This window comes from Perca fluviatilis, chromosome 5 (genome assembly GCF_010015445.1).
Source record: "Perca fluviatilis chromosome 5, GENO_Pfluv_1.0, whole genome shotgun sequence".
Classification (NCBI taxonomy): Eukaryota; Metazoa; Chordata; class Actinopteri; order Perciformes; family Percidae; genus Perca; species Perca fluviatilis.
The window spans coordinates 8,534,460-8,548,246 of NC_053116.1; the positions used below are offsets into that span (position 1 = coordinate 8,534,460).

At 39.9% G+C, this 13,787-nt stretch overlaps 1 protein-coding gene across 1 annotated transcript; it reads left to right on the top strand.

Moving 5' to 3' along the window:
- Nucleotides 1-281: 281 nt before the first annotated feature.
- On the top strand, nucleotides 282-1,558 carry LOC120559765 (P2Y purinoceptor 1-like). Its single transcript, XM_039801758.1, has one exon. The coding sequence runs from the start codon at nucleotides 352-354 to the stop codon at nucleotides 1,354-1,356; it is 1,005 nt and encodes a 334-aa protein (XP_039657692.1). The 5' UTR covers nucleotides 282-351; the 3' UTR covers nucleotides 1,357-1,558.
- The last annotated feature ends 12,229 nt before the right edge of the window (nucleotides 1,559-13,787 follow it).

The window sequence follows — 13,787 nt, forward strand, 5'->3', positions numbered from 1 at the left end:
ATGTTAAAAGTAGTTAACATGCTTTTTGGTAGCGGCTGGGAGGATATAGTTAAAAAGAACTCAGTCAGAGTCACTATCTTCTTATGTTTGTAACTTGAATCTTTTATCGTATTGTCTCGCTCTTCTTAAATACTTAGTTGTTTAAATAAAGTTGTGCTGGTTGGTTTGCCCAGTTTCAAAATACTGTTTTGTATATGTATCATCAGCTGCTATTGTCTGCAGCACTGTGATCTCACCACAGGGCTGCTTGAAAGCGGAAGTCTTTTTTGAACAAATAGTAGTTCACATTATCTTCCACATCTCATAAGCCAGATCACCCACAGAGGAACTAATTTCTTTTCAGAAGACAGAATGAATAAATCCTCCTGTACTCGCATCAGCTTTGACTTTGAACACAGATTCCTGCCTCCTGTTTTCATCTTAGTCTTCATCATTGGTCTGCTAGCTAATGGATGGGGATTGAAGTCTTTGCTGCAGAAATGGAAGAAACTGGGTATCGTTAATGTGTTTGTTCTCAATCTTGGACTTGCTGATATTCTGTACCTGCTCACACTCCCCTTTTTGGTGGTGTACTACTTTATGAAGAGCAAGTGGATCTTTGGAGACGCATTCTGCAAGATAACACGATTCTGCTTCAACCTGAATTTATATGGCAGCATTGGGTTCCTTACATGTATAAGTGTGTACAGGTACCTGGCTATTGTCCATCCAATGAGAGTGATGGGAAGAATAACGGTCACTCACTCTGTGGGGATCTCAGTCATGGTTTGGTTCTTGGTGAGCGTTCAAAGTCTTCCGGACATGTTCTACAGCAAAACATTTGGAAACAAGCCTGGGAAATGTTATGATACTACCCATAAGATATATGTGGATGATTACCTGAAATACAGCCTTGGATGGACATTCACTGGGTTTTGTATCCCATTGCTCATCACACTGGGCTGCTATGGACATGTGATTGTCATTCTCTGCAGCACAAATACCACTGACAAGGTACTGAAACAGAGATGCTTAAAGTTGTTGTTCATTCTGATTCTTCTCTTCTCTGTTTGTTACATCCCCTATCATGTACTGAAGAACCTCAACCTCTGGTCAAGAGTTCTGCAAAAACAGAAGATATGCCGTAAATGGTCTAATGGAGTCTACATTGCTCATCAGATAAGTCGTGGCCTTGTGTGTCTGAACAGTGCTCTCAACCCTCTGGTTTACCTCCATGGAAATGAAGATATTCCTGCTCAGCTCAGACAGCTGCTCCAGCAAGCTCGTCGGATGTCCGGCCGGTTGTTTCGGTCAAACTCCGGCTCTGTGCCTGTGGCTCAAACTGCAGATGAAGTTCACCAAGAGTTAGGATTTTAACATGAACTATAGTAATAAATATATAGCTATCATCACAACTACTACTGTGAATTGATTACAATGTAAATTAAATCTTCAGTCTTTTTCTTATGAGTTGCTTTCTTTGCCTAAAAAAATAGTTTTGCTGTACATCTGTGCTGTGATCTTAGTGTTTCATGATGTGATAACCATATGCTAAGTCATCCAAATAAAGGAAGTTAAGATAAACTACAGCTCTTGATGTGTCATTGTTTTCTTTCAAAACAGAAATAAGGATCACATAATGTGGGGCAATTGTGGATCGCAGCCCAGTACCATGCATGGTCATTATTGACCCATAAATATATATACGGGGAAACAGCAGTATTGACAACAGATGAAGTCACTGTGTTTTGAGCTTATTGTTTTATTGTTAACTGTTAACCCACTTTACATCGTCTGCGCTATCTCTTTTACCTCTCACTTTTTCTTCTCACAGCAGCACTTGATGCAAATTTACTCTCACTGCCAGCTCGCTCTCCTTGGTTAACCACACACTTACTGACGTCCCTTAGCATGTGCCATTCTCGCTCTAACTTATTACTTTCATAACAACGAACTGACTTTCATGTGAGCAATCAGAAAAGCTATTTTTCAGAACCTGCCACTTCCTGAAGAACTAGGCTTATGTCTAAGACGATTATACATTTGTTGTGGGTCCATCTTCTCTTTTGCACTCTTTTTAATGCACTTTGTTGGCGTACAGAGTATTTTACATTCTTTCAGCAGTCAGTTATAGGCCTAATGATAGGCTATTCAAGAAGAGAGGTTCAAAGAAGGACAATTACAAATATTTAATTTTACTAATTTATTTATTTTAAAGTGCTTATATTATGCTCATTTTCAAGTTCATAATTGTATTTAGAGGTTGTACCAGAATAGGTTTACATGGTTTAATTTTCAAAAAATACCATGTTTTTGTTGTACAGCACATTGCTGCAGCTCCTCTTTTCACCCTGTGTGTTGAGCTCTCAGTTTTAGCAGTTTTAGTGGTTTTAGCAGTTTTAGTGAGGCATCTGACTTCTTCAGGAAGTGGTAGGTTATATACATATATACACACATATAAACACACTACTGGTCAAAACTTTGAGCTCACTTAGAACTTTCCATTCCACTCCATTATAGACAGAATACCAGCTGAGATCAGTTGCATTGTTTTTTTAACCAGGGCAGCAGTTTTCAGATGACATTATGTGCTTACATAATTGCAAAAGGGTCCTCCAATATTTTTCTCAGTTAGAAATGATATCAGATTAGTAAACAGAATGTGCCTTTGGAACGTTGGATGAATGGTTGCTGATAATGGGCAATGTAGATATTGCATTAAAGATCAGCCACTTCTTTCTACAACAGTCAAGAACCCTTTTTGCAATTATGTAAGCACAAAATGTCATCTGAAAACTGCCGCCCTGATTAAAAAAAACAATGCAACTAAGACTTATAATAATAATATAATTAATAATCTCTTCATTATAATGTCTTTAGGGATCGACCAATATGTTTTTTAATGGCAGATACCACTGATTAATAATCCAGGAGACCGATAACATGAAAAGTCAAAATGTCTGCAAGGCCTATTGCAACATACAAACTAATGACAATTACGAGAAAGGGCAAGAAACGACATAACATTGTAAAACTATATCATGATGCAGTTTAATCGCACGTAAAGTCCATAAAGACAGTTCCTGATATTTCTGGGCCGAGGTCACTCAGCAGGGTACCCAGGGTCATGACGACCACCACACGTTCACCAGAACTCTGCACAAAATCCTCTAAATCTGATGGAAGAGGCTTGGAGGGCTTACCCTGGAATCCTCCAATGTAGACGACATTGGGCATTGTGGGACGAGGGAACTCAAATGCAAAGTCAACCCGAATTAGCCATAGATCAGCTCCCTGGATTAGAGACGTGACCTCACACACGTCCTGGTAAGGCGGATTTGAGACCTAGTGGTACATGTAAATCAACATGATATGACAGATTATATTATCGATTCTTTGGAATACGTCCATCTTGTCAGAGTGGTCAGTGAACAATTCAGGGACGTAGGACCGAGGAGAAGGAGCGATGGCGAAGTGGGCCTCTCCACTGAAAAGCCAGCGCACATTGAAAACCAAGGGAAGCTGGAGATAGTGTGCGAACAGCACTCCGCCTGGAAATGCAGGGTCAGTCAGAAAAAGATCATATCTAGTTTCCATCAGCTCCTTAATTAGTGTCTTATTCAGGGTTGATTCTAGGATCTTACCTTTGGGGGGGCTCAGCCTCTAATGAAAAGTTGCAGTTAAGCTAGGGGTCCGTAAGATTTTTTTTTTTTATCATCTTAAATCATGACTTCTTGTGAGTTTTGGGTAAAGAAATTGACCAACACAGTCTCACTCCCTACTCGTCAAATGTATGACGCATGGTCAAGGACCCTGGCGTCAGGTTTCAACGAAATAGGGGTACCCTTGACGTTATTTTTCGACGAAGCGGTCCGTCAGATAGACATTCATGTTATTCCCTCACCGTCGGATATCGACGAAAGAAAAAAACACGCCCCCCGCCCCTTAACTCGAAATCTGTGACAGTTATTATTGGTATTTTTAGCCGAATAACCGCTGTTTTAATCAACATTATTCACGAGATATTATCATGGTTTATATGTATTTCTTTTAATGTTATTATTTCGGTCTGTTTCGGCCAGGGAAGCTGGGTTGCTTTTTTTGTTGATTTATATTTTTTAAACTATAATGCTACATCTATCAACATTTATTTAGATGTTATCATGGTATTCATTTCTTTATTTTAATAATATTATTTCGGTCTTATTACCGGTGAAATATTACAGTATGCTGTAGCCTAATACAGAACATTACGATATGATCCGAGCAGGACGCATTCAAAGCCGATATCCCCCAATGCAATGCGGCCATTCATTTCACAGAATCGGGCAGCGATCAGCTGGTCTTTAACGCCAGGATCGCTTCAATATACATATAAACAGTCAGTGATTGTGTCCTAAGCAACAACACGTTGCTCAGTTTTGTTCCAGTAAGTTATGTACCATAATAACGTTTAAACGCATCCGCGGAAAACTCCGGAAGTGACGTGGTACGTCCCGCTCAGCGGATACGAAGATAAAAATATATAATATTCGTAATATTGATGTTTTTTTCTAACGTTGTATTTGAGGAGTTAAACAATAAAGATAGTTATAATAATAAAATACAGTTTCATGTATTTGTCTACGTTTAAACGAATCCGCGGAAGTGACGTCGTCTGTGAAAGAATGTTCCACGTTGTACGTGAGAATTTACACAATAAAATACTAATAATGAAAAAATTGTGTTTTATATTTAGCACTTTGATTTGCCTTATATATACTATATAACAACCTACAGTTGAGTGTTTAGAAATACAGCCTAATGGCTTGTTTGACTAATTTGCATTTGTTTTGAATTGTACTGTTGTGAAAAACAATAAACTAGCCTATATACAAAGAGAAGCATTTTTTATTTTATTTTCCATGCATAGTTATTTAAAAACGCAATTTTCTAATTTTGCAGTTGATGAATATTAATAGCAAAGACTAAAGGGGAAAAACATGAGTATATTTATGTGTGGGACTTAGTTTGATTTAAAATCACACTGCATTATTAGTTGTTTTAAATAAATTACTTTTTTGAAATATCAATTTATGGTAGGCCTAACATATTAATTAGCCTACTGGGTTCAAGGTTCAGAGGTCAAATTTTCAAAGCAGGAGTAATGTATCCTCTTCATACTGACATATGTTACTCTCCAGGTTGAGACCTTTCCAACGATGTGTTTGCTATAGTCCAATGACAACGTTTTAATTTTTAGCAGGAGATACTTTATTGCCTTGAGTTCAATTGCTTCACAAATAACACTTGACATATTGTTTTATCATACAGCTGACATACTTACAATAAAAAACATTATGAACAAAGTGATATAGGCTAGACTGAAGCACATCACACAGCAACAATCTATTGCTCATCTTTCACAAACAGTGACAAGAGCAACACAACCATGCTTCATATCATGAAGCTATTGCACACCCTAAATCTCAAGCAACATTATTTAAAGTTTTAATTGAGGTAGGTCCAAATTAGGCCTATAGTTTAGAAATGTTAAGTTTACCCATATCTTCTGCCAGAGGATAAGAGCTCATACTTGGCATGGAGAATAAAGATAGAGCAGACCATATTCTGTGTGCTTGCCTGGAGAGACTGGTTTCTATTCCTCTACACAACCTTCATTACAGTCATAATAAAATGCTCTGTAATGCAGCCTTGTATAACATAAACCATCTGATTCACCGTGGGTGTCTGCTCTAAATGATAACACACACTTTCAACACGGGCCTTCCAGCCAAAGGTGCATGTTGTCCATATGAACACCAAGGTGCCTATAGGAGCAGAGCCAATAGATTGGTTCATCATTTATGACCTCTGATACCCTCTGACCCAGCTCTATCTCGAGTGTTACCTCAACTTCAGTTTCAAGGGGTCAGCTTTTCTTAGACATGAGTACGGGGGCACCAAGGAAGAAAGGTTGGGAACCACTGCTCTGACCCATGTCATGACCCTTTTCTCAGCTTGTGAAATGGTTGAATGAGATGTGTGAGTTTTGTCTTTGTGCAGTAGGGCGGAGGTAGAAGTGTGCCAAAAATGCCAAAACACATGTTGTATATGTACACATACCCAAACAAATCTATATACATCTCACTCTGTGAACAAAAACCTCGGTAACAATCTGCTTGTCCCTTCTTAATTTTGAAAAGGTAGTCTCAGTAAAGGCTACAAAGGTTAGGATGGCTACAAGCTGTAACCACGGTGATTGATATGAGGATCATATTCTGAATATAATAGTACATGTATGAAGGCCTGTCATTTAGCAACAGAAGGTGCTACACACATAAGACCAGCTGTTATAGAAAGCTCTGGACCTCAGCTGTCATGTAGATATGGTCACCAAATTGTACCTACTGTAAGCACTGTCAAATATGGTAATAAGCTATTTTCACCTATTTAACGATTCGATTTTTAAAATCTGATGACACTAGTGTGTTCTCCATCCCAAAAAACCCCAGGGTGTATCCAAAATTATACACTGCCAACTTCTACTTATGAGAAATATGCCAATATACTTTAAAACTACAACTCCCATAAGAAACGCCACAGAAGCTGTTAGAAAGCTTGAGCACTTGTAGTTCTCGTTCGACTCCTGTTTCTGCTGTCCGCCGTGAAATGGCTTGATTCCATTTCAGATTGAGACCGCCCGCCGGCCGGCCGAGCACACAATATATGAGACAAATACATGAAACTGTATTTTATTATTATAACTATCTTTATTGTTTAACTCCTCAAATACAACGTTAGAAAAAAACATCAATATTACGAATATTATATATTTTTATCTTCGTATCCGCTGAGCGGGACGTACTACGTCACTTCCGGAGTTTTCCGCGGATTCGTTTAAACGTTATTATGGTACATAACTTACTGGAACAAAACTGAGCAACGTGTTGTTGCTTAGGACACAATCACTGACTGTTTATATGTATATTGAAGCGATCCTGGCGTTAAAGACCAGCTGATCGCTGCCCGATTCTTTGAAATGAATGGCCGCATTGCATTGGGGGATATCGGCTTTGAATGCGTCCTGCTCGGATCATATCGTAATGTTCTGTATTAGGCTACAGCATACTGTAATATTTCACCGGTAATAAGACCGAAATAATATTATTAAAATAAAGAAATGAATACCATGATAACATCTAAATAAATGTTGATAGATGTAGCATTATAGTTTAAAAAATATAAATCAACAAAAAAAGCAACCCAGCTTCCCTGGCCGAAACAGACCGAAATAATAACATTAAAAGAAATACATATAAACCATGATAATATCTCGTGAATAATGTTGATTAAAACAGCGGTTATTCGGCTAAAAATACCAATAATAACTGTCACAGATTTCGAGTTAAGGGGCGGGGGGCGTGTTTTTTTCTTTCGTCGATATCCGACGGTGAGGGAATAACATGAATGTCTATCTGACGGACCGCTTCGTCGAAAAATAACGTCAAGGGTACCCCTATTTCGTTGAAACCTGACGCCAGGGTCCTTGACCATGCGTCATACATTTGACGAGTAGGGAGTGAGACTGTGTTGAATGGACAGATTGAGACATGCAATTATGACAAACTATCAACAGATTCAAGGCATCTGCTGTGAAAAAAGATGGCAACTACAAAGCATGATTATTGCAGCACACATGGGGGGCGTCGGACTGGGGGGGGGAAAGGGGACTGAGTACCCAGGGCCCTCATGTGAGGAGGGCCCAAAAAGATGCTAGAATTAATAGCTGTGGATGCAGGGAGGGGCCCATAGAAAATGCCTTTCTACAGGGCCCAGAATTTTGAGCTACGCCCCTGCAAATACAGTACCTTGAACTGGTAAAATAAGCCTTAACATATTTTAAGACCGGATTATTTATGTTTTTTCTGCTGTTAATTTTCAACTTTTTCATTTACATCATTGATAGAAACTGATATGATTATACAGCTAAATGATGAATAATCTAATATAATAATGCCTCTGAACCAGATGGGGAACAATATTTTAAGTATTTTAAATGTTTTTGCCCGTACAATATATGTCCACTTTCTCACCTGGTTCTTCCAGGTCCCTCTCTTTGTCCACTCTCTCTCCATTCTGCCCTCTCTCTCTATCCCCCTCCCTCTGTCATATCACTGACAATCACATACAAAACATTTTGTAATCAACTAGGAAATAATCAAATAAAAGAGAAAACAAAAAACACAGTAGTCCTACTATATATATATATATGTATATATGTGTATGTATATATATATGTGTGTGTATGTATGTATATATATATGTGTATATATATATGTGTATATATATGTGTATATATATATATATATATATATATATATATATGTCTTATAGGCTACCTAGCCATTTTCTCACCTTGTTCATCTTGCTCTCTCTGCCCTTCTCCCTCTCTATTCTCGTCACTCCTTTGTGCTGTCAACCAGAAGGCAAATGTAATCGACTAATCAACAGAGAATGCATCGTGTAGGCTACCAAAGTTTATACATTCACCTATTTATAACATATGTTTTCTTTAAAAAAAGAAACGTATATCCATCTATGGGGAAACTGTGAGTCAGGGTTTGTTCTTCCAGTGTTTCAGTTCTGATATGAATGAGTCTGATGATCCGTCAGGTCAGATTATTTATTTTTCATTGGCATTGACAGTTAAAAATAAGAAAGTGTCTGGTAGGGAGGTAGCGGTGCTCAAGCCGTTACGGCAGGCTATTAATAGTACACTTTAAAAACTCTTTATAGGCTACTCCTAAGCTACATTTGCCTACAGTTAGCAATTTTGTCTAACGTTGCACAACAAAATTGGACTTCGTGGTGAATAAGCTAGGCTAATTCAGATATCATTTCCATTATTGTGATCAGGGAATCACATATTGGTTCCACAGATACTACACCTGTAGCCTACTTAACGTATTCATTCGATTAGATTTAATTTAGACTGAAGAGTAGGCTGAGGCGCCCTCGTTCAGGGAATCGCAGATAGGCTGTTGACTTTGGCTACAAGTGAGCTGAGCCTGTCGTCATTTATCCTATTCCATCACTAAAATCAGGTTTGCAAAAGTAATAACGTTTGAGCACTAAACAATTTCACAAAATCACAATGATAAGGACTTTAATTTTCAGGGGTGCTGAGATGATTTTTAGGGATGCTTCACCCCTAAAACTAGCTTAGCGCCGCCTATGGTCTTATTCTCAAAGATGCTGACGACCATTTTTGCCACAACAATCTGGTTCTCCCCCATCATGTTGAAAAGGTTGCTATAGAAGTCCAGAAACGCCCATAGTGAGCCTTTATTCCGACGGATCTCTATTGACCTCTGCAAAAAAGAGGTCATGAAGTCTTGGCTCTCTAAGTTTTGGGCCTGCTCCTGGGTGATGGTGATGGAGGTGTAAAGTGGTGAGAATTTCGGAAACGTACCAGCTGGTGGAGGAACGTAGTACAGTGATTTGATGGCCCTGAGAATGAAGCGCTTCCACCAGGATTTTCATGTTAAGCCAGTGGCTCCCATCTATAGGGTAAACCAGAACTTTTCCACCATCACAGCTGGAGGACAGAGTAGCTGAAAACAGCAGCACGAACACAAGGGCTGGATATGACCCCATCACTGTAGAAGAGAAACAGAACTTTACTCAACAAATATTTGCATTCACATAGTGTTCAAGCTGCAGTAGAACTCTGCATATTATCATCTTAAAAAGTTTTTAACGTGTCAGCAAACAATTGACCATTTATACAACTAGCACACATGGAGCAACATCAGCATTCATTTGGAGTTGTTTTTGGCCACCTTACAATTGTTAAATAATATACACTCTTAAAAAACTGCACTAATCTCATTTAGGTTGTGAGAGGCTGGGTTTATTTCAAATAAATCTCTAAGACAAGGGAAGACACCTGTCGCATACTTCTGAGTCTTGCAGATGCCAGTTCAGTTAAAGAAATAAACAAAATACATGCCTATATTTCACTCAATGTATCATGCGGCCATGAATAAGGTGGAAATAAGCATTATGGCAATGAATTTTCAGGTCAAATTACTACATGTAATGTAAAAGGGGCTCATAGTGACGAAACCCTAACCCTCCTGTAGCCTATATAGATTAAGTTCTCAGCAGGAGAATGGCGTAAGCCTACACAGTAACTGTGTGCTTTACATGTTTTACACATAAACATATGTGGCGTCAAAGCTGGTTCAACTTTGACAATTGCTGAAGGCTATAGATAGCTGTCTTAACTGGTGTAAAATCGTATGTCTTCTGGAGAAGAGGCAAACCGCTGCAGTCCAAATTTGGACAGATGGCATGTTTCAGTTGCTCTCGAAGTGCATCGATTTCTTGTTTTATTCTCGTAATGTTGCCTATCCACGCACACAGTTGGAGACGCTTCATAGTCATGGTCCATGACCATAGGGATGGCGATAGGCTCCGCTGCTGCTGGTTCAAGGACATCAGGCTCTGGGCTTGGTGGTCTTTATTTTTGTTTTTCAGCTAGGTGAGAAAGGGGAGAGAGAGGGGAAAGACATGCAGGAAATCATCACAGGTCGGATTCGAACCCTGGACCTCTGCGTCAAGGCAGAAACCTCTCAGTATATGTGCACCTGCTCTACCACTGAGCCAACCCGGCCACCGGGCTCGGTGGTCTTGCCCGTCGCTCCCAAACACCGGGTCGTTCCTTCGTTGAGTAATTGTTCCACTCGAACAACGAAGGGACAGCACCTGCTACCAAAGCACACCTTCCTTTTTGGGATATCACCATCTCATGGGGCTTAAAGTGCCCATATTATGAAAAAAACACTTTTTCTGGGATTTGGGGTGTTCTTTTGTGTCTCTGGTGCTTCCACACACATACAAACTTTGAAAAAAATCCATCCATGCTGTTTTGAGTGAGATACGGTTTCTGAATGTGTCCTGCTTTCAGTCTCCTAGTGAGCTGTTCAAAATCGGCCAGTCACAGTCCGAAATGAGCGTTAGCGTTAGCCGGCTAATGCTAGCGTTAGCCGGCTAACGCTAACACTAGCATGCTACGTCGTTCTCAATAGCAAAGCACTGCTACAACACACACAAGTTCACCATAATCTACAAAAGAACTACTTATATGTGCGCCCTCATTTAGAAGTCTCCCAGCTAATCCTGCCTTGTAACTGACCAAAGTTGGAGAAACAGGCTTTCTTTTACTGTCTCTAGAGTTAGCTAGCTGACATGATCTACATCTGAGCTACTCGCGTAATGCGAGAGCAATCAAAGATAGTACAGAAGAAGAAGATGAAAAGAGGTCTCACTCTGTAGCTAAAACAGAAACCAGGTGAAAAGAGGATCTGCAACAGTGAGAGAGAGCTGTGCAGTACAACAACAATATGGTGTTTTTTGAAAATTAAACCATGTAAACCTATTCTGGTAAAACCTTAAAATACAGTTATGAACCTGAAAATGAGCATAATATGGGCGCTTTAAAGTGCCGTCTGCAAACCTTTTGTGTACTGGGTTACGGTAAACCCCGTCCTTCGCACTTTATGAATCCACTTAGCCTGAAGACTTGCGTTTTTGGGGAAGCAGTGGAAACTAAGTGTACTGTTATAATCGCCTGAGGCCGAACAAGGTGGCACACAGCAGTGTTCCTTTGAGCCGTTTACAATTTTAAGAAATTTAGTAGCACTCATGTTTTGGCGATGACAGGAACGGACGCTTACTATGTAAGTAGGAGACAGACCGGATAGGCTAAAAATAGACAGACCATCGGCTAAAAATAATAGAGGCCATTGTTCCCGAGTGATGTTTCGCCGGAAGTGGAGATGCCGATTTCCTGTCGTCATGACGCTGTGCACAGAGCCCATTAGACTGAATGTACTGAAAGTGTGTGTGTGTGTGTGTGTGTGTGTGTGTGTGTGTGTGTGTGTGTGTGTGTGTGTGTGTGTGTGTGTGTGTGTGTGTGATGTGTGATGTGTGATGTGTGGGGACGGAATGTTGAGAGCCAGAGGGGAGGACAGAGGGGGGAGCTGCAGTACGATCCTCTGAAAGTTTTCCAAACAAATTGCTCTCTCCCCTACAGTTTTCACTCTTCATATCATCATCATGGTTGGTCAAAATGTAGGAAATGTTGTGCCGGTCGCAGACATGTAACCATGGAATCCACTGGACCTAAATTTTTGGCTCTGTTTGTATCAACTGCCGATAGAAACAATGAAAAAAACTATCTGGTTCCCTTTTTATAACCTGCTTTTATCTCTCTGTTGATATTTTGCCGTTTGGACTCACGGTTTTTGAATTAAGAATGAACTTCAGAGTTATAATCATCATTAAATGGACATTTTTGACCTGTCAAACGTACAGTCTCCCCCTTCCTCCTACACTCCTTCAGTGCGCAAATCACTTTAGCAATATGTACTGCCAAAGGAGGAGGAGAAGAAAAGGAGAGGACAAGAAGAGTAGAGGAAGAAAGGAGGAGGTGAGTAGATGAAGAAAGGAGAAAAGGTGTTATTTGTCAGCCAACATGATGTCATGATGGACTAACTGACCAACTGACTGACTCCTGACTGACTTCAGGCCTCAACACCAACAGGTGTTTTCACAGAGATGAGACTCTAGCGCACCTTAGATAGTTCCACTTCTAGCTCAAAAACCAAGACTCCTATCGCTTAATGTTTAATACTGTGACAGATATCATGACACCCTGCTGATCATCCTGTGCAAGAATGGTGTGTTGTGTAAGAAATGTGTGGACAATAGCTGTCCAAAAAGGGCCTGTTTCTGTTCTCCTGGTATTTCTGGTATGGTTTAATACAGGAGGCAGTGTGGCAGTTGGTGGACACATGCTTGGTGGACACACGCTTCACTTAGAAGCTCACTGTGCCTCATGTGAAAGTCTGTTTGCCTCCCTAAGTACATTGTTAGAAAGGCACAACATTGTACATTCCTACAAAATGTAGGAATGTTTGTGGCGGTCGCAGACATGTAACCAACCGGACTTTTGGCTCTGTTCGTATCGTTAGAAAGGACACAACATTCTTTACATTTTGATTTAAAATAAATGTTTTAACAGAGTTAAAACTGTGGATGGTATAGCAAAGTAAAAATAAATTAGCATCTGCTGCTCCTCACTCAGTCATGGATGTTGGATCCCCCACTATGAGTCTGTACATTCTATGGGGTATTTGAGACCTCCTTTATCATGTAAATAAATATCGTGAGTCAATTTCCAAAACCATAAGAGAAACCACAGCAGAATGCCGTAACAGCTGTTACGGCTCTTTGCTGAAGTTGAGTTAAGGTGTTCTGACTTTGTTTAGCCAGGCATCAAGAGAGATGTTACTGTACTCTGACTTTGTCATACTGTCAAAGTTTGTCGCTCTTTAATTTTCACCAAACCACGTAACATACACACGACACATCTTTGAAATAAAGTGGAGATGGTTCAGATCTGTCAATGTCAGTGACAGCCCGGAGCTAAATTTAATCTGTGTCACATAGCGCTAACGTTGATGCTGACACACCTCCTCACTTGGCGGAGCCTCACATCAGACGCCAAAAACCAATTATTAAATATACAGGCATCCTACCATTCCATGCAATCCAATATAATCCATGGAAGATATAAGCCATAGCAATGCATGTCATCTGCAGCTGTATCCACAACAATCCATACGTGTTTGAGCCATATTTCCTTCTTGCAGGTGTTCATGTCAGATCTTACATAAATCCAAATGGTAAAAGTAATTCCAACTTTTGCGGTCGACTCTGTCTGTTATCTCAGAATTAAAAAGTAGTAATCCAAGTCG

Bases quoted from the DNA above. Each gene is read 5' to 3' on its own strand.
- LOC120559765 (XM_039801758.1), top strand. From the start codon at position 352: ATGAATAAATCCTCCTGTACTCGCATCAGCTTTGACTTTGAACACAGA.